The 27107-nt window shown below is 37.6% G+C and overlaps 1 protein-coding gene across 8 annotated transcripts in view; it reads right to left on the bottom strand.

Moving 5' to 3' along the window:
* Positions 1-27107, bottom strand: part of LOC6047564 (polycomb protein Asx) — a 46516-nt gene that overhangs the window by 6035 nt on the left and 13374 nt on the right. For 2 of the 8 annotated variants that reach the window (XM_038251236.1, XM_038251235.1), the window contains exons 3-8: positions 15202-18191; positions 9566-9973; positions 8971-9368; positions 2313-3518; positions 1827-2252; positions 1378-1627 (exon numbers count right to left, since the gene is read on the bottom strand). In XM_038251236.1, the coding sequence (XP_038107164.1) occupies positions 1378-1627; positions 1827-2252; positions 2313-3518; positions 8971-9368; positions 9566-9973; positions 15202-18175 (5662 nt within the window). In that variant the 5' untranslated portion in view covers positions 18176-18191. Of the gene's footprint in view, positions 1-1377; positions 1628-1826; positions 2253-2312; positions 3519-8970; positions 9369-9565; positions 9974-15201; positions 18192-23665; positions 24112-27107 lie in introns of those variants that run through there. The other 6 variants (XM_038251232.1, XM_038251233.1, XM_038251237.1 and 3 more) reach the window with 6 other exon arrangements.

Raw genomic sequence — 27107 nt, 5'->3', positions numbered from 1 at the left:
TTACCGTCGGGTGCAAATTGGGTCCTAAAATTAAGCTTTAATTTGAGATAAATTTGAGTCAAAAATCCCAAATTTTGCGTTACGTAATGTTCCAAGGGGACCATAGTTGATCCATCGAAATTATTTTTTTTGCATTAAAATGAAAAAAAAAAGTGATCAGAAATGGTTTTTAATCGTATTTTCTAATGTTGTACATAAAAATTGACTTAGGGCTTTAGGACCCTATTTGATTTGCTTGATATTACAGTAAACACAAAATTAGAGTATTTTTGGCGTCATATTTTTGATTAAAGACAACTCAAAGACCCAAATGTTATTTTATTTTGAAATGTTGTTGTATTTAAAAAAATATTTATTCAATATTTGAATTTTTGTTTTCGGATTTTTTTTAACTTTTTAAATTTTGTTATTTTAAATTTTAAATTTCAGATTTTCTACTTAGAAATTTTGGAATCTTAGTTTTTTTTTTGCCTTTCTTAAGGAGCGGCAACAAACTCTCACTTTTTCGCGTTTGACAGGTTGCCAAAGTACAAACAAATATTCCAAAGTTCAAGAAACATAAAAATTTAAATTTAAAAATCAAGGGATTTGGAAAATCAAATACATGTTGTAGTAGATTCCGAAGTCCTGGCCCAAATTTCCTTTCTGGATATTCGAGCCAGGTTTTTTTTTATTTTTCTCGAAATTTGGGTCTCTCCCAAAAATACGACCTAAAAAAATGTTTTCAAGTTATCTAATTTTTTAAAATCTAAGATGGCAGCATTTCAAAATTTTATGAAAACATTTAATTTTTGAATTTATGGATTTAGAGTAACTTTTTGAAATTTTTAAATGATGTGAATTTAAGAATTTAAAAGTTCCAGAATTTTATAGTTTAAAATTTGAGTTTTGAAATTTTGAAAATAATTTTTATAATTTTCTAGGTTTTTTTTTTCAATTTTTGAATTCTTGAATAAATGATTTTTTTAACCGAACTGTCAACTGCGCAAATTTCCTTGACCGCGTTCCTTCCAAATATCGTACTTAGCTTTAGGGCAAGTACGCAGCTCCAAAGGAAAGGGGTCAAGAAACAGCCTTACGAACAGCAGAACAAAGAAGAAGGAGCTATTTCTTGGGGCTTTTCTTCACCCTCTCTGGCTTGCTTTCGGTGCCGCTGCTGCCCATTTGAAATTTACTTAGACCGATTTATTTACCAAGTGCGTACACTGCTTTAAGAAAGAAGAGAAAATTGCATTTTTTGTAAAAATTACTCTCGCTCAGCTCAAAGCTTATCTTGAAGACATTTATGAGAAAATTGTGCAATTTTCTAAAGAAGATTGCAATCAAATTTATTGAAATTATCTTATCTAAAATTTCAAACGCTCGCCATTCACTCACCATGCGTGGTGGGACCCCTCCGGGTCACCGCTTGGATCCCGGGATTGGGTCCTACAATCTGCTGATTAAGTTGCTGAGGCGGGTGATGAATTATTTGCACTTGCTGTTGTTGCTGGGGCTGCTGAGACTGCTGCTGCTGCTGCTGCTGTTGAGAATCGGGAAGGGAGACAGGTGTATCAATATCTACCGAAGCTGGCCGTCCACGACCCGCTAGCGTTATTGGGACACCGGTTACTGAATTAACCTGCTGCTGGTTATTTTTTTTTTTTATGATATTTGTGTATGTGGTTAGTGTTATGATGTCGCGCGATTGGAATTATTTTGAAGAGTTGAAATGAACGTGAGTGTGAGTTTTTGATTTGTGTTAGTAAATGCCGGAGAGAAAAAAGAGCAAAGAAAGAGAGACACCATTTCAGCAAAATTCGAGCGACCACCAAGTTCCGCCTTACCTGGTTCTGCGTCGGTGGTGCACTGGCCGCCCGCGGCGTTACAATATCACCGATGTGAGTCCGCTGCACCAGCACGTACTTGCCGCCAAAGTTGGCCCCGACTGGGCCGGCCGTCGAGACGGCTATCGTTCCGGTGGCGTTGGTGCCCGTGCCCGAAACGCTGATTATCTGGGCGTGTTGGAGCTCCGCCGCGGCCTCGGCCGCCGTCATTATCCGTTGCTGGACGACGGGTTGCGGCTGCTGGGTTTGCTGCGGTTGAAATTGCTGTTGTTGTTGCTGCTGCTGTTGCTGGGAGGTGGAGATAATACTAATGGTGCCCGGGTTGGACTGGCCGGCGGTGGTGTACACGTGCCGGACCACGATGGACGACGGTTGCCGGCCGACGGTGGAAATTATTCGCTTAGGGTTGACCAGTCGGGGACCGACCTGAAAAAGAAGACATTAAGTAAATGCTGAGTGTTTTACAAAAGTAACTCTTCAACTCACCTTATTCCCCACGATCGCCCCTCCAAAGCTGGTCGGCTCATCCTTGCCACTTCCGGCGCCGCCGCCACCAGCACCGCTGCTACTGCTCCCGTTGCTATTGCTACTGTTGCTCGAGTTCGAGTTGGAACTGGCCAGGAACGCCTGCGGTGGCTTCAGTTGAGCCCGCAACTGATGCCGATTCGGGCTGTTCTGGATGACGGCCTGGCAGATTTGGTAGCTCCGCTCCAGGTTGACCGCCCCAGGCGGTAACCTCGTGCTGCTTGTCCTTCCCCCACGTCGACTTCCCCCGGGACCTACCGGCGCCGAAGATCCTGGAATACTGCCAGAGGCCGCCGCCGTAGCGGCAATGGCCGGCACCGTCCCACTGCCGGTGATCTCAACGCGCGTCTTGCGTGGCGTCGGTCCAATGACCACATTCGCCCCGACCGTGGCCGCCGCCTGTTGGGCCTGCTGATTGGCCAGTGCTTGCGCTTGCGCCTGGGCTTGAGCTTGAGCCTGCGCTGCTTGCTGTTGTTGCTGCTGCTGCTGCTGCTGCTGAACCTGCTGCAATTGCTGAACACTGTTGATGATGGCTGCGTTCTGGCCGCGAATCAGCTGGTTCGTAACGAATTTTTGCTGGAATCGCTGCTGGGACTGGGTTTGCTGGGGTTGAACCTGCAGCTGGGCACGTTGCAGCGGAAGTCGCGGCCGTTGCGGCTGCAAACTCGAACTGGACATGATGATCTTCTGCAGCTGTATCGGCTTTTGCAGGGTGGCCGTTACGGTACCGCCAGCGCCACCCGCCCCACCTCCACCTTGATGCTGCAAGATTTGACCAGACGGCCCGCTCGTCACCGTGATCGGAATTTTGTTGCCGATCTGCCTCGTAATGATGAACTTGGGCTGTTGCTGCTGCTGCTGCGACTGACCTCCCCCGTCCATTTCCAGCTTGATGTGCTGCGGGACCTGCTGAAGAAGCTGCTGGTGCTGGTGTTGCTGCAGCAGCTGCTGGGTGTGATTCGCCGCGGCGGCCGTACTGCCGTAATTCCCCGCCACGCTCTCGATGACCCGCGTCAGGTTGTCGCTGCCGGACGTCACCACGTGCACCTTCTGGCCGTCGTCGCCCTCGATCTTGATGCGCGTAATGAGCTGACCGGTGGCGGGCCGGCCGTGCACCATTCCGGTGACGGTCGATTCCGGCTTGATGATTGCGCGGACGTCCTTAGCCTGCCGGAGGGAAAGATGGCGTGTTAGTACAGATTAACTTCTATACTTGTTGCATGGTGTCGACTCCAGTTCTAATTTAAAAATTATCGATTTTTCCAGATGACTAAAAATCTTGTTTCAGAAACATGTTTTAAAAAAGGGTCATTCCAGGTCAACTGAGTGCACTTTTGGACTCGACCTTCACCGATTTGGACCAAACTTGGAGGGAACGTTTTTTTATGCGTCTATTTTTGGCACCGCCCTCTTTTTGACGATTTTCTAATAAACTTTTTTTTCTTTTGATCATAACTTTGCAATTATTTGAGCAAAGGCTTTCTACAGGTTGCGTTTTATAGAAAATTGTCCAAGGAATTGGATAAAAATAAAATTTCAACCCTTAAATGCCCACTAATATTATATTTTAACTTTTTAAGTATTGAAAATCAGTTTTGATCAATTCCTTATGTTTTCATTTGTTTTATTTTATCACCATCGTGTTCCCCAGACAATTTTACATAATAATCAATGTTGACCTCAAACTAAAATGAACTATTGGCGAGATACAGCGATTTTACTGAAAAAAGTTTGATTTTGCGCTGCAGTCTGTCCTATGAATTCAAATCCGAAATAAGTTTCTCACATATAAAAACCGAACTATGCGGGATTCATCCCTTTTTGTTGAAAAGTACACCATGTACTTCCGAGTGCTGTGCAAAATCATACTTTTTTCAGTAAAATCGCTGTATCTCGCCAATAGTTCACTTTAGTTTGAGGTCTACATTGATTATTATGTAAAATAGTCCAGGGAACACGATGGTGATAAAATAAATCAGATAAAAATATAAGGAATAGGTCAAAACTGAATTTAAATTCTATAAACTTTAAAATATAATATTAGTGGGCACTTAAGGGTTAAAATTTTGTTTTTATAGAATTCCTTGGACAACTTTCAGTATTTTTATACATAAACATAAACTTTAAAATTTTCCGAATTCTACTATTTTTTTTATTTTTTACGAATAGTTAATTTTTAAAATTTTAAGTAATTCTCTGAGATTTTGGCCATCAGGTTTTTTTTTTCATTTTTCAATCTGGCTGAACTTTTAGGTGCATTTCTCCGTATATCCAAAGAAGCAATTTTGCATATATCATTTTGTGTATAGCACTTTCCACACAAATTTTACAGCTGTCCATACAAAAATGGTATGTGAAAATTCAAGAATCTGAATCTTTTGAAGAAATGTTTTGATCGTTTCGGTGTCATCAGCAAAGTTCTTTAGATCTGAATGAATACTAATCCGAAAAAAGGTTCACGAAACATTTTTTCTGATTTCTGAATTCCTTTATATGTTTACGATACATAAAAGCCATCTTTTGCGAAATTTTTAGACACCACTAAGAAATTTTGGTACATTTTTTTTCAATGGGAAAGTAGTTTTGCTAAAAAATTTAAAAAAGATAAAAAAGTACTTCATTTAAATGTAAAACCAAATTTGCAATCAAAAAGAACTTCAGTAAAATTGTGAAAAATTGCACCGTTTTCAAGTTATTGCAATTTTCTCAGATTTTCGAAAATTTGTTTTTAACTAACTATTTGTGAAAATTTAAAAACTTCGATCTGTTTTTCAAAAAAGGTAACCTAAAATGGTTAAAATCTCAAAAAACGGTGCTCTTTATCAAAATTTCCTTAAGGTCAAATCTTGATTCGGGAAGGTTTCCTTCACTTTTGGGACAAGGACTGTCAATGATGGTTCTCAATTCACGATTTGTAAAATGCTTCTACAAACAAAACAAAAAAAAATTTTTTTTTGGTTGAAACATTCTGAATCAAGATTTGAATGTTTTTTTTTCTAAAATAAACTTGGCCGCCAAATGGCTGATCGGGAATAATGCCTTTCAGAACCTTAAGCCCTTTTTGATTGCAAATTTGGTTTTACATTCAAATGAAGTGTCTTTTATATCTTTTTTTTTTAATTTTAAGTGCTTTCTAAAAATTCCTCAAAAGGTGTACCGTAAACATATAAAAAATTAAAAAAAGATTTTTTTGGGAACAAAAAGTAAAGCTGAAAATCAGCAAGCAAGTATTTTTTGATTGCAAATTTGATTTTACATTAAAAAATGAAGTAAAAAAAAGAGATGATGATTAAGAGATGACATTTTATGTCCACTGAAATATCAACAAATAAAAAAAGGTATTTAGGAAATAAATTTCAAGTAATAAAAAGTGATTTTAAAAATCGCCTAATTTCCATTCACCAATCGATCGAAAAATTTCTTCAAAAGTACAGATTTTTAAATAAAAAAAAAAAACATTTTTTTATGGACAGCTGTTAAATTTGTATAGAAAATCATATGGGAAACAGATGATGGAAACTCGGAAGGCACTAAAAAATCAGCCGGTTTGAAAAATACATTTAAAAAATGTTTAATTAGGCACATTTAATAGAAATTTTCACTTTTATCATTTTAAACTTATTGACTTATTTATTTAAAAAAATATAATAATAGGATATTTGTCTCTAATTTGGGCTTAGTACCTGTTTTGGGTCTAACAAACTTCACCAAATCTGGCAGGAATCTTTAGAGCGATACGGTCTATCATTGTCTTTATTTTTGGTGGGCAATAGCCTGTCCCATTTTGAGGTCATGTCGAGGAATTTCAGGTGCTCACTTCTTAAATGATAGATTATGATGTTAGGAACAATGTTTTCTTAGACAAGAAAAAATAATAAAATACTTTCTCGCACCCCCTAGTCGATTTACTGAAAAAAGTCACTTTTTTGAACAAATTTTCTAAAATCGCTTGGAATCAATACAAAAACTGTACCGATCAGGTGTGTATTATCTTCAAACGATAGGTTTTTGTCCATAGATTAAGATGCACTATCAATATTGGACCAAAATTTAAGTTTTGGACTCTCCCAGGCGGATTTGTGTCGAAAAATCGCATTTTTCGAAACTTTTTCAGAAATGTTCATTTAATTTAGGGTAGCCTATTTTTCCCAGTGAAACTAATAGATGCAGCTTGTAGGAAATTTTATGGCAAACATTTTTCCCTCTGAGAAAATGCAATTTCGACACTCCAGAGCCGAGATATTTGAGTTTTAGTGAGGAAAAAAGCGCCAATTTTCAAAATTTCTCAGAATTCAGAAGCAAGGCCTACTAATTACACGATGTTGCAAGCATATGTCTCAAAGGTCAGGGTATGCTTTTTTATAGTAATTTTGGCCGCTGAATCCGAATCTGAAATCAAATTTCGTGTAAACAGTGATGTTTTGGAGCTACACCCTTTTGGAATGTTATTTGCGTGTTTAACAGGCAGTTTTTGTAAATATTGCTCGGTTTGTTCTAGAGGTCGTATCGAGGTGCTCCGATTTGGATGAAACTTTCAGCGTTTGTTTGTCTATGGCTCATTTTGAAGTGCTTCAAAAGACCTTTTGAATGCATCTAAGAGAGTTGGAATTGATGAAGTTTTACTAAAATGCGAGCAATTTTAAGATTTTATATATTTTTTGGACCTCAAACTTCAATGCCCGTTTTACCCCACTTCCCTTTGTCGTAGAGGGCTCATATTTGGCATGAGTTCATCTCATGTATAGACAAACAAACGCTGAAAGTTTCATCCAAATCGGAGCACCTCGATACGACCTCTAGAACAAACCGAGCAATATTTACAAAAACTGCCTGTTAAACACGCAAATAACATTCCAAAAGGGTGTAGCTCCAAAACATCACTGTTTACACGAAATTTGATTTCAGATTCGGATTCAGCGGCCAAAATTACTATAAAAAAGCATACCCTGACCTTTGAGACATATGCTTGCAACATCGTGTAATTAGTAGGCCTTGCTTCTGAATTCTGAGAAATTTTGAAAATTGGCGCTTTTTTCCTCACTAAAACTCAAATATCTCGGCTCTGGAGTGTCGAAATTGCATTTTCTCAGAGGGAAAAATGTTTGCCATGAAATTTCCTACAAGCTGCATCTATTAGTTTCACTGGGAAAAATAGGCTACCCTAAATTAAATGAACATTTCTGAAAAAAGTTTCGAAAAAATGCGATTTTTTCGACACAAATCCGCCTGGGAGAGTCCAAAAACTTAAATTTTGGTCCAATATTGATAGTGCATCTTAATCTATGGACAAAAACCTATCGTTTGAAGATAATACATACCTGATCGAAACAGTTTTTGTATTGATTCCAAGCGATTTTAGAAAATTTGTTCAAAAAAGTGACTTTTTTCAGTAAATCGACTAGGGGGTGCGAGAAAGTATTTTATTATTTTTTCTTGTCTTAGAAAACATTGTTCCTAACATCATAATCTATCATTTAAGAAGTGAGCACCTGAAATTCCTCGACATGACCTCAAAATGGGACAGGCTAGTGGGCAAGAATAATTCACTTTTTCATTTTAAATTTAAACTAAAGCAATGTTCATATCACTCTTCACTTATTTCTTGGCAAATTGCGAGTTGCCCATTAGGTCCAAAATATTCACCACTTTTGCTTACCGCTTTTTGACACTCAGCTTTTCAAATGCCATGGATGACGGTACGTCAAAAATATTCGCCACATGCTTCGAGATTTCAACCAATCAGAAGGAAGGTCGAAAATAGGAACATTGAAGGTGGATCCTTGGAGCAATAGACCCAAAATAGGGACAAAAAATGTTTTAGTTTTTCACAGTGTTGGTATTCTCGCGCTCTCGCGAGAAAAAATCCTCTCTCTCGAGTTCTCGCCGCCGAATTAAAAGTGCGCTCGACTTAGTAGGCCCAAAATAGAGACAAATATCCTATTAAATATTGTTTTGTATTTTTTTCATTTTTGAGTCATTGAAAAAAAAATCAAAAATATACATATTTCAATTTCTGGGTAAGTCTGGCACAAATTATATTTAAAATGTTTGCATCGGCCTAATTGAATTTTCAGCTTTACAATTTTAAAATTCTCGAGACTTGATTCGTAAAGCTTAACCTAAACTTTTCAAATATTGGTTGTTGATTTTCTTAGTTGCGGACGTTCAAACGTTCAAAATTTTCCTCAAATATCAAGGAAAAAACCGGACCCATTTAAGTGGTTTGCTTGACATACAATTACATAATAACATTATTTGTTATTGCAATATCAAGGCATGTTATTTTCAGAACATTTTTTTCCTTCTATTTTTGGACCTGTTATTTTCAGACCTGCAAAGTCGGGTTTGGTTCGACTCCAACTCTGACGCCGGGCCCGGAAAAATACACAACTCTACAGTTTTGGTTATTTTAACAACTTTTTCGACCATTTCAATAACTTAATTTGGTATTGATGTTATTATCACCTCCTTTGGATAACTTTAGATTATCCATTTCTATGAAAAGACTACGAAACAATCCACAAATGACGCAACATTTTTTCAAGGATTTTAAATTTTAACGGGATCGACACCATGTAAGGCTGAGTAATTTAAAAGATAATTTAAAAACCGGACTCGCCTCCGATGACAGAATACTGCTGGCTAGCGACTGCGGCAACATCATCTGGTGCGGCTGCTGCTGTTGCTGAACCTGCTGCAGCTGATACACGTTCAATGGCTGCTGCTGCTGCTGCTGTTGCTGATGATGATGTTGTTGTTGATGTTGGACAAACACCTGCTGATTAATCAAGTGTTGTTGTTGCTGCTGCTGAGACGACGCCTGAATCGTGTGAATTTGCTGCGGTTGTTGAGGTTGCTGTTGATGAACAACCTGCAGCTGCTGACCAGCACCACTTGGCATCGCCATCGCGGAGGACACGGAAGTGGTCGTCGTTGCCGGCGTTAGGATAATACTGCTCGAGTCCAGCTGGTCCACCATCATCATCTTCGGGTCCAGCTTCATCTTGAATGGCCAATCTGAAAGAGAGAGTACAAGAAACTGGATTAGACGTCAACTCCAACAAGCACTTCTTCAAGACATAAATTCCAAAAAGGAAACCAAATGAACCCATAACTCCACGAACCGAAGAAGAAGGAAGCCAACCGAACCAACAAAATCAACGACAACGAAACGAAACCAAACCAAAACCCAACGACCTCCTCCAGAAGCTTACCACCGCTGTCAAAGATACTGTCCGTCTCCATCTTGATCGCCTGAATCCCGTCGAATCCGTCCAAATCACTCGCGGAACACATCACCGGACCGTCCGCAACGGCTTCCTCCACCTGCTGCGGTTGTCCAACGACCTGCTCCTGCTCCTCCACCATCGGTTGATCCTCGTCGTCCTCCTCATCATCCTCTTCTTCCTCCTCCTCTTCGTCCTCATCTTCATCGTCCTCCCCCACCCCCTTCAAGTCCAACTCGTGCAGGATGATCAGATTGTCCTCCTCGTGCGGGCTCGGACCGGCTTCCGCAACTCCGGCAATGCCCAGGTCTACGCCGACCTCCGTTTCGTCATCGTCGTCGTCTTCTTCCTCGCCGGGACCGGTAGCGTTCTCCGTTAGCATGGCCATTGTGTCGACTTTTTTTTTTTTTTTTGAGGTTAGGGTTATTCGAAGGTTGTTAGTTGGGGATGGGTTAGTCAAGGCCGCAAAGGAGGGATAGAAGTAGTGTATCAAGAGAAATGGGGGTTAGTACGGGTTAGGTTAAGAATTGTGTGTGAAGGAAATTTAAAACATTCTAGTTCAGAATGAAACAATGTCAACGAATCATCGTAACGGTTAGATGTTAGGCGGTTGGGCTGGCCAATTTTAAAATTTCACTCTCAGTCGAGAAATCGAAATTTCCGAAACAAGTCTATATTTTTTTTCTTCTTTGGAATGTTTGCGTAACTCTTTGGCGTGGGACTATTTGTGTGACGACTACAGTTATGAATAATAATAAAGAAATTTTACTATTTTTTATGTATAGATAATTGAAGGATATAAAACAAATTCTTTGAATCAAATGTACTAAGATCGTCGTTGTTAACCGAAAAGGTTATCTTTATCGAAATACGGCAACTTTAGCGACGATCCGGCGATAATCGACGAAAACTCATTTAAAGTAACTTCTTGAAATGAAATTATTCGTTTTCTTTTTACGGAGCAAGGTGGGGGACGCGGCCTCAAGTCAGTCCAAGTCCGGTTTCTTGTGGAAAAAAGGGTAGTGGCCGAACTAGTATTGCATACCAAATGAACACCACCGAAAGATATAGGGGATCGGGAGGGGGGAGGTGGAAGAAAATTAGTGTTGATGTGAGTAGTAAGAACTTGGATGATTTGAGCAGTTACGGTAATCTAAGTTTAACACTGAATAAAGAAAATCTGAAATTGTGATTCAAAGTAAGAAGGCCCGGAATAAATTAAATTATTAGTTAATTAAATAAGAAAATGTAACTAATCGGAGATCTATACAAAAGAAACCTATGATGTATTCCAAATTTAAAGGAAATAAAAAAATACTAGAGAAAAAAAGATGAAAACTAACTGCCGACGTGTCACGTCCGTCAATAGTCTTGTCGTACATTACAACTAGAAACAGATCTGCCAATGAAATGTTACACTTCGTTCAAATCAACTAATCATTTAAGTCCAATTATTCATCTACGGAAAACTATCTAACTTTAATCAACAACCTAAACTAAACTGTCTGAAAGTAAATTTTATCTCAAATCCCCGAATGTTTTATTATAACGCCAAATAAGGTAAAGGATCTTGTTTTTAAACCAGTCTTGCCGCTTCCAAAATCAATAAACATAAATGAACAGTTCATAAGTTGAACACTAGTAATTAAGACGACTATTTCATGCCATTCATTTCATTAGGGCATAGAGCTTTGCAAACAAGAGTGCATCTCTATTATACCTTATGTAAACTGTCAGTTGAGTGAAGGAGACACACTCCTGTTCACAAAACCCATGCGCCCTTTTGAAATTTTAGGCTCCATTTGATCGTCAAGGCTCCAGTAGACCCTCGATTCGCAACAATGGTCGATACAACCATAATCCGAAAACCGTTAGTTCAACAGATTAACGAATTTTGTCCGATATCATCGCACTATTGATTGACCGAGACTCTATGGAAATTTTGACATATCAAAATGCTACGTAATAATATTTTTTTAAATAAATTTCAAAATCTATTCTATCCTACAATGCCTAGAAGAGGCCTCTGTTTCTGTTGTGAGTAAGCGCTGGTTTCAGAGTTCATTTTTCAATTTAAAAGGGGTGGGAGACGACTAATTTGCTTCATGAACTCCTACTCGGCCTTGGGACCACCTCTTAAGACACTGATGGCTCCTAGCTAGGAATTAAACCTAGACACAGCGTCGAGGCCCGCTTCGCATGGCAAAAATGTTGGCTGGGGGGAAGTGATATTATCACGAAATTTTATTTTAAAGCCAACATTGCTAACGGCGTCGAGGTCCTTACTCATGCCCAAGGAACTTCTTGAAATGAAATTATTCAACAAAAATCCAGAGTGTTTTTTAAAGGTCCTAAAAGTTATTGTGTTTCATAATAAAAAATCTAGAAATTTAGAGTATTTTTTTTTTATTAGGTCCTTTAAGATCCTATAGCTCCTAAAGAATTAAGGTAAGAAAAAGTACTCACAAATTTATAAAAATACATTTTTTTTGTAGATCTTCTTATCAATAATTTGTGAAATTTTATAATAATTTCCAATATCAGTATCGCAATTCGCAATTTTCAGTGTAAGAACGGGCCTTGACCGATCTTATGCACTAGGTTCCCGACGAACACGCACTGCCCTTACACCTACATCTCACCCTTGCTCTGAGTCAGTACGAGCAGCACGCTAGAACACGCTTTGAGTGTTCGTGCCAGGCATGCATGCATTTCCAATATTAGTATCGACGATGAAATGTTTTGCATGTATTTTCTCTGTATTACAATTTTCATAGAAAAATACTAAAAAAAATCAGAAAATACCATACTTTTTATTTCAATATCCAAATTTTCATTATTTTTATACACTCATTTCAAACAACGCGATATTTAGTATAGATTTTCACTGTATTACAAAATTTGAAAGAAATAAAATAAAATTATTACAAAATCCTGTATTTTTTTATAATACTCATCATTTTATAAATTGCAAAATGGGTGTCAAACAATGCGAAATTTTGAATAGTTTTTCACTATTTTTTCTTAAATTTTAGAATTTACTGAAATTATTTTAGGATCTAACAAATTAAGATTTTGTCCTTTTTAAATTTCAAGCACAAGTTTAGTATTCTAAGATATTTAATTAAAAATGTTTAATATTAAAATATAAAAAATTTACAATTTAGCATTTCACAATTTTAGTATTTGATAAAAAAAATGATTACCAAAATTAAGACAGTACAATCTACAATTTTGGATTTTAAGGATTAAAATTTAATAGTTTCTAAATTTCAGAATACCGGGATTTCAGAAGTTATACATTATAGAATTTTATCATTTTAGAATTTAGAATACATAAGTTGACCAATCTAATCTAACCCTTGCGGTAGCGTCCTGAAGGAATGCTGGGGCATTCACTTCCAAAATTCTTCTTCTGTAATGGGCCAGGCCAACTGTGTTAAGTTAACCGCAGAGATGATTCATTGATTGATCACGAAGAGAGCTTTTAAAATTTTAGGATATCAGAATTTTCAGGATTCTGAATTTACGAATTACGTATATGTTGCAGAGTTGAAAATTTACGGGTTTTAAAACATTTTAAATTATATAGTTTTCAAATTTTGATATTCTGCAATTTTATAAAATAACATCTGAAGTTTTATGTTTTAATTTCAGGACATAAGAAGTTTTGTAATTTTTATTAGTATTTAAGAAATGTAAATTTTAGGATATGAAACTATAGGATTAGGAATTTAGAATTTCAGGGTTGTAGAATTCCAGTATTCCAGGGATTTTTTTTACTTTTTTAGAAAATTAGAATTTCGCATTTTAAGAAAAATTCAAAATCTTGAATTTATAAAGAAAAACACATTGCAAAAATCTATTTTGTAAAAAAATAAAAATAAAATTCTCTGGAGTTCTGAAATTCTTCAACCTCTAAATTCTAAATCCTATAATTTAAGATCCTAAAATTTACATTTCTTAAATATAAAAAAAAATGCTAAAATTCTTAAATCCGAAAAATGTTTTTAAGAACTTAAAAATTTAAATGTTTGTTGTAAAAGATTAGGTTTTGAAAAATTTAAAACTTTTTGGAATATAAAGGTTTTTGGATTTTAAACTGTATTTCGTATTAAAAATTAAATTTCAAGAAATTTAGAACGTCAAAATTTAATAAATTTAAATTATTAGAAAATTGAATTGTATAATTTAAAATTAAATGATTTTAGGGTATGAAAATTTGAGAATTTACCAACTTTTGAGCTCTTGTTTTTTTTTGGTATTTGAATATACCTGCAATTTAGACGTTTAGAATTTTTATGCTTTACAATAGAAAATTTTGAAATTTTGAAGTTTTCAGATTTAATATTTTGGATATTCAAATTTTCATATTTTATTAGTAACATTCAAAACATTCAGAGTTGTACCATTTCGGAACTTCAGCATTGAATTTTTTTGGCTCTGAAGTTTTAATGTTCCCGGACATTTTGAATACCTAAGGTATCTTGATTTAAGTTTTTTTTTTAAGAATTCTAGAACATATGAAACACAATAGCTTATAGGACAAAAAAAAACTCTAGAATTGTTAAATTACACACTTAATTTTTTTACCGAATTCCGTTGTTGAAAAATCGGTTAAGTTCATTTCGGTAAACCATCTGTCAAAATGAACAAAATTTTAACCAAAATCGGTTGTACGATGAACAATAATGAACTTTGTAACAGAATTTCTGTAATTTTTTACTGAATTCGGTATTTTTCAGTTTACCGAACTGTTCAGTAGTTGAAAATTCGGAAATCTTTACCGAATTCGGTAAAAAATTTAAGTGTGTATAAATAATATCACACTTAGATTTCTCATCCGAATTCAATAAAGTTCTCAACCGAAATCGGTAAAGTTTAGATCGGTGAACCGTCTGTCAAAATGAACAAAAATTTACCGAAATTCGGTAGTAAGATGTTCAATGATAAACTTCATTACCGAATTTCGGTAATATTTTACCAAATTCGGTAGTAGTCAGTTTACCAAACTATTCAGCAGTTAAAAAATCGGTAAAATTTAAATTTAAAATTTAGTGTGAGAGGATTTAAAAACGTTAAATTTAAAATATTTAAAATGTTGGTATTTTGAAATTCGAAAATTCTGGTCAATCAGGAATTTTGGTTCATAATTTTTCTTTTAAAATTTAAGTTCTCTTTTTTCCAATTTAAAATTTTAGGTCTTCAGATTTTGAGGATTTTAGATTGTCATTAAAGTTAAAATTTAGTTGTCTAGATTTTTAGAATTTTGGATGTAAAAATTTTCAATTTAACAAAAATAGTTTTGAAAATTGTAGAAATAATAATTTAAGAGTTTTCAGATTTAACAAAATACATAATACATTTGTATTGTTTTGATTTTTAGTTTTTTTTTTTGAACATATTTTTTGTAGGAGGTCTCAATTTTTTAATGAGTGCATTTTTCCTTACCACGTAGGCTCAGAATGTGATGTGTTAGGCTGAACACCCTAATTTCTTAAAGTATTTCTTCCAAAGGCAGAAAATAAACCAACAACAACCCGAGTCTTTCTTTCAACAATTTATATTGTATCAAACCACTAACAACAAGATTTCCCAAAATTCAACAATCTTTCAATACTCACTTTCCGTACTGATCTCCCCGCTCTCCAGCACGTAGTTCTCCGCGTCGATAAACTTCTCGTCCATCTGATCATCGTCCCCATCATCATCTTCGTCCCCTTCCTCCTCCTCCTCCTCACCAGATTCCGGCTCTTCCATGGCCACAACCGAATGCTGCTGCTGCTGCATCACCACCGGATGATGTTGCCCGTGGTTGTGATTCTGGTGCTGCTGCGCCATCAACTGCAACCCGTGCAGATCGTCATCAACGTGCAACCCATCGCCTTCCTCGTCCTCCTCCCCTTCCAGTATCAGTCTCGGTCTCGACTCCGTCCCGCCCTCCTCCCCAACGTCGCCATCGCCTTCCTCGTTGGTGGAATCATTATGGTTGTTGTTATCACAGTTCAACTCGTCGTCCTCGTCGTCGTCTTCTTCCTCGCCACCGGCACCCCCGCCACTTCCTCCCCCACTCACACTCTGGTGCAGCAGCTCGTGGTCGTGGTGGTACGCCGTCAGGTTCATGTTCACCTCCGCGCTGACCGTCCGCTGGCTGCTGCTCGCCTCGGAACTCCGGCTGCTGTCGTTGCTGATGCTGCCCCGCTGCCGGATGACCAGCTCTTCGTTGTTCTGCAGCACGTTCTCGAAGCTGCTGAGCGCGTTCGGCGGCACCTGATCGCTGTAGGACATGAGGGCGGTCGTCGAGGTGCTGCTGCTGTTGCTGTCCTGGGCGTAGATTTGGTGGTGTTCTGGGTGTGGGTGTTGCGGTTGCTGAAGCGGGACCTCGCTGCTGCTGGTGGCTGGTGTTAGGGCTGAGGGCGCCGGCGACGGGACGCACACAATGTTGTAGAGTTGGCCGGACTGTTGGTCGTACACGGTGGTGGGCGGGGGCGGTTGAGGTTTGAGATTCGGCGCCGAGCTGGAACTGGAACTTGTCGAGTACTCGTCGTACTTGAGCAGGACGTCTTCGCTGGGTTCGGGCGTGCCCGGGTTCTCCATGATGACCTCCGTCACGTCCGGATCGTCGTCGGGGATCTCCTCGATGGCGGGTTCGGTTGGGAGGTCTGCGTCGTCGAGCAGGTCGGACGACGCGGGTTCTTCGACCTTCGACTCGGGCTCGGGCTCGGGAGCGGGAATATCACATGCTGGCGGTGGTGGGGTGGCGGGTGCAGGTTTGGGTTCTTCCGGAGTGGATACGCTTGCGACGGTGACCGGTGGCGCCGTCCAACTGCTATCGCTCGCGTCCGACGATTTGGATATCTTACTATTGCTTAGTTCTGGCGTCAGGGAACGGTTGTGAACGCGCTTCAACGCTCCACTCACGATCAGAGGGTTGCTGTTGCTGGAACTGCTGCTGCTGCTGGAATCGACCGTGTCCGCTGCGGCCAGCACGGGTCCCAGATCTACGCCGGACACCGCAACCAAAGGTACTGCACTGGACGTGGAAGGCTTTGGCGATTCTACCCGCGTTACCGGAGATTTGGCCGCCTGGGATGATGCCCGGGTCACCGCTCCGACGGTGCGAACCCGCTTCGGTGAAGAAGTGGCCGTGGGCGAAAGGGCAGCGGTAGCACGGGACGAGGTCGGCGTCGTCGGAGCAGTACTGCTGCTATTGCTGCTACTGCTGCTGATGTTGATGGTCGTCGTCGTGCTGGCGTTCACGAAGCTTATATTGCTGCTTCCGCTGGTGCTGGCGGTAGCTTCCGGTGGGCTGACCACCGTGGCCGTCGTACTCGTCGATATCGCAGCCGTTGGCCGTAGCTTGATGGTCGTCTTGAGGGCAGGTCTTGGAGTGCTTGTCTTCGTGGGCGCTGGCTCAACCACCGTCGCGGCGTCTTTGGTCGGCGTTCCCGGCGGAGACGGATTGGGTCCGGTTCCGGCCGCACCCACGTTCGCCGCCGACGACGAGCCCCGATCACCCCACATCGGTTCAAAGTGCTTCAGCTTCCACGGGTCCAGCTTGCTCTTCTCCTTCTCCGCTTCCGTCCGTAGCTTCATCTGGTTCTCCGGCGTAAACTCCCCCTCCGATAACCGGTCGCGCCACTCGAGACACGCCCGCGCAAAGAACTCGTTGTTCAAACTGGACGGATTCAACCGGCACCCGTTCCGCTCGCAATCGCCCGCGTCCAGCACCGAAGGCCGATCCACCGACGGCAGCAGCTGGACCAGTTTGTACTGGAACAACGGTGGCAACATCTGAAACGTCTGCTTGTTCAGCAGCGAACGCAGATTCGTATTGACCAGGATCGAGTCCGGCGTCTCCAAATCTATGCAGCCCTCCTTGGTCTGCTCGATCTGCGCCGCCGTCGACATCTTCTTGTTCGACCTCCGCCGCGGCTTCACACTAAACCCCGGAATCGACGCCAAAACCTCCCGCATCGTCGACGCCGGCCCAATCGGCCGCTTCTCCGATTCAACAGCCGTAGTCGCCACCATCTGCTGCTTCGGAACCTGCTTCACCACTATCCTAGGAACGTTCCGCCGCAAATGATGATTGTGCTTCACCGACGCCTTGTCCTGACTCTTCCCCGGCGACGCAGTCGCCAGCAAATCCATCGAACTGCCCGACACGTTCAACGGGTCCACCTCCTTCAGCGGGTTGCACTCGTACTCGTCGGAAAAGTTGAAGCTCGACTCGGGCGTACACGACACCACCTCCGGGAACGCAATCTCCTCGTGCATGATTACTTGCGGCTGCGACCTCGCCGGCTGATGAAGATGATTACTATGAACCGTCGTCGAGTAGGACGACGACGACGAGGACGACGAAGTGCTGGTGCTCACGTTCAGGAGATTCCGCTGGCCGCTGCTGGTTCCGCTAATGTTGAGATTACTGCTGCTGACGCTGCTGCCACTGCTCAAGTTCAAGTGCTGCTGCTGCTTCGGTTGAGGGGGGCGGGATCGGCCAAGCGGGCTGCGGGTTCCGGGTTGGGTTGATCCGGCGGCGGCGGTGGCACCACCTCCGCTACTGCTGTCCGGTGGGGACACGTCGCACTCCATCGTGAGGCGGGAATTTCTGGAAAAGTGAGAGAAGGAGATTGGGTTAGTTAGGTTGTTTGATTGAACTTTGGTTTGTCTGAATTTATAAGCTAGGGATTATCCAATAATTAAATCTGTCTGTTAAACTCTGTTAAGAACCGTGAAGTCTCCAATCAACGCTTAACAAATGCGTTGATGACAATACTAAATGAAAACCAATTCAACATTTTTAGACAAATTGATATAGTTGCTCGCTTAAATAAAATAAAAATCTAAAAACGTAAATTTCCACACTGTGCTCCAAGGCTACGCCCCTGTATAGGGGAAATATGCCCATTTTAAGCCTGATAAGCGGTCGTGTTTGAATGATGCTGGATAATCTAGATTGTTCTTTGAAAATCACTAAAACCAAGTACACCAACGAGTAGAGCAACTTTTTGTGAACATTTCTGTTTATTTGCACTTTTATTAAAAGTTATGCTATTCCTTTTACAAGCATTTGAAAAAAATATTTCAAAAATGCATTCTAATCAGTCGAGTGCATTGGGCCACGCTCATTTTTCTATTTTCAGCTTAGTTCTTTTTTAAATTCTAAAATTAAAACAACAACAAAATTTATAAGTTTGAAAATCCTGAAAAATTCATAAATCTAGGGATCTGAAATTTTAAATGCAGTTCGTACTTAATGATTTTCGCCACTCAAAAAATCGAAAAACGAAATTTGTATTATTTATTTCTTAAAATTTCTCGAACTTAAAATATGTCTCTGAAAATACTCCAATATTATCAGTTTTTCTGTAATCTATGATGGTGTCAAAAATAATATCATTTAAGAATTTAAGAATTTTGCATTTCTTTTTTTCAAAAGGTTCTGAATTTAAAATTGAAGAATTTTGAAATTAAGGGATCTAAGAACTTAATTTAAGGAATTTAAGAACTTAAGAATTTAAAAATTTAAGAATTTAAGAATTTAAGAATTTGAGAATTTAAGAATTTAAGAATTCAAGAATTCAAGAATTCAAGAATTCAAGAATTCAAGAATTCAAGAATTTAAGAATTTAAGAATTTAAGAATTTAAGAATTTAAGAATTTAAGAATTTAAGAATTTAAGAATTTAAGAATTTAAGAATTTAAGAATTTAAGAATTTAAGAATTTAAGAATTTAAGAATTTAAGAATTTAAGAATTTAAGAATTTAAGAATTTAAGAATTTAAGAATTTAAGAATTTAAGAATTTAAGAATTTAAGAATTTAAGAATTTAAGAATTTAAGAATTTAAGAATTTAAGAATTTAAGAATTTAAGAATTTAAGAATTTAAGAATTTAAGAATTTAAGAATTTAAGAATTTAAGAATTTAAGAATTTAAGAATTTTAGAATTTAAGAATTTCAGAATTTCAGAATTTCAGAATTTAAGAATTTAAGAATTTAAGAATTAAAGAATTTAAGAATTTAAGAATGTATGAATTTAAGAATTTAAGAATTTAAGCATTTGTGAATGTATGCTCTTGATTGTTTTTAATTTTCAATTTTTAGAATTTTAAATTTTGACTCTTTAAAATTTTAAAACCTTAAAAATGTTTTTAATTTCTGAAACTTCGAGTTTTGAATATTGTTGCTTTCATTTTTGAATGTTTTGAAATTTTATTTTTCCTAAAAAATGCTGAAATTTAGAAAAAAAAACTTTCTACGGGGTGGATTTTACTAAAATTCAAAGGCAAAGAGCCAGCATCAGTTACGTCCAATTAAGCTCATAATTGTGATTTGAGCAAAGTACGGCCACCGAAACAAGCCCCAATAATCATTTTCGAGAAAAGTTTGAAATATGATTCAAAAAATTAAAATTTTAATGGATCCATCATAAAATAAACAATAAATAAGGTTAAAAAGAACATTACTAAAATCACAAAAGATATTAAATAAATATTTAAAGCCGGTAAGCAGATGTTCGAAAATTATTTGAGTGTAGCAATAAATTTCTTTAAGAAATCCTCAACAATACATTAAAAAAACATCTTCATGAAGATTATTTCGACGTATTCTCTTAATAAGAATACAAACAAACATTTTCGGAAGAAAAATCAATTTAGTTTCAGTAACATTTTCTAAGAAATCAAAGCGCAAATTCAAAAACAATTACACTGAGTCCTGATAATACTTTTCTTTTTAACTTGAAATTAATTCTATATCTCTCAATTTTCTACTAACCAAATTTCACATCCGCGCGAAATCCGCGCCAAATCTGCGCTATCCGCGCGATCCACACCGTCCGTAACAACCCTGTAGATATAAAAATATGAACACTGCAAACAGGCTACAAATAGGTCTGTTTCATTAAAAAAACACTGCAATTGAAGTGAATAAAGTATACTACTAAAGAATTTTATCCGGAGCGTTTGTGGTACAGTATTTCCACGCATCCTTCCTCCCCTGTAGATTCTGTGGAATCCTCTCTGCGGTAAACACAACGTAGTGGGGCTGGTCACATTAATTTTTGTATTACATTTTCGGGTGTTCTCGCATGTTCTTCCAGGATGCTTCCTTCTTCGAACATGACGGCGTAAAATCATCTTTTAACTTAAATATCTACAAAACGAAATGACTCACAGCCAAAAAAAAAAACAAAATAAATTTTGCACATTTTGTTTTTTTTTTTTTATTATTATTATTACGGTAATATTACACCCAGAAATATGTATCCGATTCATGTAGGAAACCTATTTGATCGAAAAGTCAAGCGGCGTTTATTCTTTCCGCTTCAGTCTGATAGCCGAGCGGGCTAAGGCGCTGGTCCTGTCTGTGAGGGCTGGGTTTAAATCCCCTCACCCAGATGATGTACATACTTTTGCATGTGATTTTACCATCGTTTTTTTTTTTTTTTGCTGTGTAAGGAGAAGCAAAACAAACTGTGAAGGTTTGTATGGGACTTCAGATAATCAAATCATGAGCAACAATAAAAAAAAAATATGATTTTTATTTTCTTACTTTTAACATCAAATTCGAGTTCTGCGACCCCAATTTGGTTTTCCCTGCTCTGGCAAGCCATTTAAACACTGGCAAAGTCACAAAAAACAAGTCAAACTTCTAACCATAAAATTGATTTCCGGCTATTTTCTAGATCGAATCCCGCCTAGATGCGGTGTTGGGTTGTAGAGGATTAAGGTTTGTGGTCTCAAGAGCGAGTTGAAGTTTGTATGGTTTTTTTTTAAATGGAGAAAGGTAAAATTTAGATTTTTACCCGGAATGTGCCGTTAACTTTGTAGAAATTTTCCAACAGCGAGATTTTAATACGAAATTTAACGCTCTACATTTTTTGTCGAAGAGTGCAAAGCGATTCGATTTCCTAGAAAAGTTTTAGGCGACTAAAAAATACGTTTATTTATGAAAAGATATTTTCTCCAACTTAAACAATTGATAGCGACTCCTAATTTTAACTAATTTGGCTCCAAATTTGGCATAGATGCTTAATTCAAATGTCGTAATGTTAACAAAGAGCCTATCCTGCTCGCTAAATTTGTTTTACACACAGGCTTTTTGAACGCAGTTAAATGTGAGTTCTACACAATTTATGCGGGACTGTGGGTCACGAGAAAAAAATTTCTTATCAATTTGTTGTCTTCGGCAAAATTGTTCAAATCGTTTTTTAAAGCCTTTTTGGAATGTAAGTCTCGAGTTTGAAATTAAAAAAAAAGTTTTCAAAAGATGAGAAAATTTTAATTTTCGTTTTTTCAACCAAGAGAATCAAATCAAAAGTTTCCAAAATAAACATACTTGGGCTGAATGAATAGCACTTAAAAAAACTTATGTTTGGTAATTTTCATTCCAAGTAAAGCAATGGTTTCATTAAAAATTCAAAAAAATATTTTCGAAGATAGTGAAGCATCACACAAATAATCTTGAAAACGGTGCACGATATTGAAATGTCTGTAAAGTATTTTTCGATTGCAAATTTACATTTAAAAATAAAGCCAATAAAAAATGTCACAGTTTTCTAAAATAATGGAATTTTGGGAAAAAAAATGCCAACACTGCCAAATGATTTTTAAACTAACTTGTACCATAGCCAGAGTTCTAGATTGAAACAAATCCAGTGTTGGTATTCTCGCGCTCCCGCGAGAAAACATTCCTCTCTCTCTCTCTCTCGAGTTCTCACCGCGAGTCAAGAGCGGCCTAGAGCAACTCGCCAATTGCCCGTGCAATCCTCCGCTCGCGAACGGGCTAGCTCGCGACCCAGAATTGCCGCAAAGTAGCTCGAGCGAGCGAAGTTTTTCTCCGTCTCGCTGGAATTCCGATAAACCATTGTGAAAATCTGACAGACGAAAATATTAAAAATATGAATAGGCGAGAATTTAGATGGTTTAATTAATTTTGAGCTTCAACAAAATGATAGAATATTTATTTTTATTAGAACAAATATTTACCTTAATTTTTCCAATATTAAATAAACTGGTTCATTTTGACAGAAAATGTGTCAAAATCTGGTATGCGCAGATTTATCTGGCAACCCTTACTATAACTCAAAAGATGAAATTTTTGTCATCTCAAACATATCCTATCTTCCGAGAATTCTTAGTCTTACAACTTTGCCAAAGACACCAAATCGATCAGAAAAGCAGGTATCAAGATATAGATTTTTGAAGATTTAAACAGCCTTTATATGGAGTGCTGCCAAAATTTTATGAAGACTTCAATGAACGAAGTAATAATGCAAGATGTATTATTTGACAATAGCAAAAGTACAAACAAAGTTTTAAGCAAATTAAAAAAAAAAACACAAGAAAAATCATTTCCTGAAATCTCAATAAATTTCTCCATTTATTCTGTTCTCAAAATAGTACTCCATTAGAATTTTTCGATCGTTTGCGATTCTCCAATCGATTTCGCTGCATTTTCAACCCAAACCCAGCAACGCAAAGTAGTAATAACGAATCCAAGTTCCATCTATTTTGCAAGTAACATTCCTTTGCAAGAACCGAATGGTGAAAAAAGTCAATCCATTAGCCTGGCACCGAAGAAAGTTCCATGTCTTCCTTTTTGTTCATTCATCACTCGTCTCATCCCAAATTCTGGTAGTGGGTACTCGTACTATCGAGTTGGTTCAACAGAACGCATAACTTTTCTTCACCAAAAACTTTACCTTTTTCCCCCCTTGGCGAAAAATTCCATATCTAGGAGTAAAGTAAAGTAAAGTAAAAAAAATGAGGAAAGATATCTTCCAGAGCAGAGCACAGAGAACCTTTCGAAAAAGTTAGTTCAGAGTTGCCATTTAAAGCATAGTTCAAACTCAAATGCAATGCAAAAGAAAATAGAAGAAATTAAGACGGGCAGATTCGAAGCAAAAGAAGACGACGAAGCAGGGATGCTGTATGTGTATAATGGTGGAGGCTCTATGAGAGGGAGAGAAAAAAAGGGATTGGAGTTTGACCCCAAACCAGCTGTGACTGCCCGGAGCAAGAGACCACCCAGATTTGGGAATTGATTTTTTTAGCAAAAAAAAAAAAAACTGAACTTACTCGCATTTTCCCATTTCTTCGTGGAAATTTTCATCTTCTATTGAATTTTGAATCCGGAGCAAACTCGTCGTCTGACTTCCATTTTGGGTCCTATTCCGGTCATATTTTTTTCCTGAATTCTCCGAACCCCAGCCGAATCTGTCCTAATTTCGGTCGTGCTGCAACTCCTTCAAGCACTTGCACTCTCCCTTCCGCAATTCACATCACCACCCTTGTTCTTTAAAACACGGACTTTAAATTCTACCAGCTCAACGCCTCAAAGTAGGCAATCGCACTAAACTCTTCAAAAAAAAAAAAAACACCTCAAATTGCACGCTTTTCAATCACTCAAACCCGTCCCGGAACCAACCCGCGGAGGAACCTGCTACGGATCCGGGAGAAAGAACAAAAAAAAACGCCAGAGACACCGACGAAAAACTGGCCACATCCAGCAGCCCTGCAGCAGTGTTGAAGAATTCACCACAACACAGCGCACCAGGTCACCAAGACAAGTGCGGCGAACCACCACAAGCATCCAAGCAGGCTGACAGTATTGGTGTGTTTGTGGGTGGTGGTGGTGGTGGTGAAGCAGGGGTGTGTAAATTTTGCACAAACGTTGCGACCCCACCACCACAGACGTCGGAAATTTTGTGATGGTAAAGTCCGATTTGACAAGACTGCCGCGCGAAGGGGATTGTCGTCTTTGGGTCGAGGGGTCGTCAAGAGTCGCGGATGTGAAGGAGTTGCATTTGGATTCCTCGCTTAAAATGGTGAATTACTGCTATCTGAATATATTTTAAATGTACTAATCAAATCTCGTCTGTTGCGTTGCAATTATGTTTAAAAGTTATAAAGTATTTTGGGATGCTTCACATTATTAGGAGGATAAGGGAAATTCTCCACGTTATCCTGTTTTTGCCGCTCCCAAAGAAGAACTGCTCAAAACTCGGATCGTATGGTGGTGTTACTTCCATGTGGGCTCTGAATTGTGTTATTGTTAGAGCATCCATGCTCGAACTGAATTCAATTTATCGAATCATCTCGATGGTAAACATAGTGCAGTAGGCCTGGTAATGCAATAACAAACTAGCAAAAAAAAACTTTTACTAGAAAGAGAAAGCAAATCTGATGCAAACAACCCAACATCTTCAGCACTCACAGGTGTGAATGTGCTATTGAATTTTCAACTAGAAAGCTACCTATAGTGCACTATAAGGCTATTGCATTTTTCATGATTTTGTCCTTCCAGTATTCAAAATTTTCCTTAAAATCAGGGGACAAAAAAAATTACTAATGTATATATTTTCATTCAAAAACTTTGCTTCGATTCCCGCCTCTTATCCTCTGGAGCTTTTCGATCAATGTTTGTCTCGTTTAATATTAGTATTCAGTCTGCAAAGCCATTGTGATTGTAATTTTTATGATACACAGTAAAAAAATATGACAATAAAAATGTTTAATTTAACCTCTAAAAATGTCTAACTTTACCACTTTTCTAGTGTAATGTCACTTTTCCAGTTTTAGACATTACATCATAAAAGAGGTAGTATTCAAGCTTCCAAAATTACACCTTCAAAACCATGTTGTGATACTTTTCTCCATTTTTTTTTTTTTGAAAATTGGATTCCAAAAATGACTGGATTTCACCATGTAATGTGATGATTTTCAAGAAAGCCATGGTCATAAATAAGCATATCTTCCAAATAAATTTCCCTCTTGGCTAGAATAGAGTTGAATTTTATTGGTCTTTTGATACTCTAAAGAATGACAAAATGAGATGTTTTTAAAAGTGTTTTGCTGAAGTTTTCCTGCATATTGATTATAATTGAGGTCTGTAAAACTTAGAAGGCAAATTAAAAAAAAAAAAAACTTTACTTTATCCACCTTTAGGTGGTTGTTGCCTTCCTTGCATATTTTTATCAAAATATCTGAGATCCGACCTCATAAAATTTATTAAAAACATTAAAGTACTTATAACTTTTGATAGGGTTGTCAGATCTTCAATCATTTGGGCTTGTTGAAAAGGTCTTTTGATTACCTATCCAACGATGGGTCGCATGATAGATCCGGACAACTTTTTCATCAAAATATTTGAGATCCGGCCTCAAAAAAGTGTATAAATAACACTTAAGTGCTCATAACTTTTGATGGGGTTGTCAGATCTTCAATCTTTAGAACGCGTTGGACAGGTCTTTTAAATACCTTTCTAAAAATGTATAGCATGGCGGGTTTTCTTACAAAAACCACCCTTTTTACAATCTTCGGAAGTTTAGCTAAAATTGTTGTTTTAGCTAAACTTTTGAAGTACTTTTCTAAATTTCATAATATTAACTAGTGTCTTGTGCAGGGTGGCCATCTCGGGAAAAAACCGGGAAAACCGGGAAAAACCCGGGATTTTTATCCACCGGGAGAAAACCGGGAAAAACTCGGGAATTCGACTGACAAACCGGGAAAATATTTTAAGTTTATTTAAATTTTGACAAAAGTACCACGAGCGGTCTCAGGGGGCCAGAAAAAAACCCCTCAAACGAAATATTTAAGAGAAAAAAAAAATAAATTGATTTGAAGCAAAAGCTAACAACCATATTTAAGGTGCAGTGAATTACGGGCGAATTATTTTTGACCAATCAGAAAATGTTTAAAAAAATAATTTGAATGATAAACCTATAATTTGCATTCGTTAAGAAATTTTAAGAATTTAAAATAAAGTGCACCGCTTTAGAGTTTTTTCTTTTTGTTTTTTCTACGAATTTTTTCTTTTTGTTTTTTCTACGAATATTTGTTTCAAATTTGTAAATTGTGCCATTTAATTTAAAACATTCAAAATATTTGTAAAAATAATCATATGTTTCATAATTTGGATATTGTTAATTTGACCTTTGTTTGCTAAAATATTAGTTGTGCATAAAATTTAAATCAGGATTTTTTTTTTAATTTAATGATCAAGATTTGTCCTTCAAAGAAAGCAGTAAAGAATTTTCTCAACCATTCGATTTTTTAAAGCTAAAATAGAATGATTTTTTTAATGAAAATAGCTACAACTTCTAAAAAATACTATTAAATAGCATGTTTAATTCTGAAATCAAAACTATTTTTGAAAATTTTTCAAATGTATATTTTGGGCAGTTTAAAAAATCTCTGTTCCAAAAACAATTCGTCGGTCTCCATAAATTTATACAAAATTATTATTATTAAATATGGAAGAAAAAATAATAGAAAAAATAAAAAAAAGTCAATGAATATTTAATTAAAAGAAAGAATATCTCCAAAATGCTTGGCATTTTCAGCAGATAGTTTAAGAAATACAGAAAAACATTTTATTTTGAAGCTTTACTAAGAAAACTGATTTGATGAAACGTACATGGACGTTGAGTAAAAAAACAAAAAATAAAATATAACAAAAAATTAAAGAACAAGCCATAGTCTCAACATTTGAATGCAAAAAGTGTTTAAAAATGCATTT

The sequence above is a fragment of the Culex quinquefasciatus genome, chromosome 2 (assembly GCF_015732765.1).
Source record: "Culex quinquefasciatus strain JHB chromosome 2, VPISU_Cqui_1.0_pri_paternal, whole genome shotgun sequence".
Taxonomy (NCBI): domain Eukaryota; kingdom Metazoa; phylum Arthropoda; class Insecta; order Diptera; family Culicidae; genus Culex; species Culex quinquefasciatus.
This window is presented reverse-complemented; position numbering and strand designations above follow the sequence as displayed.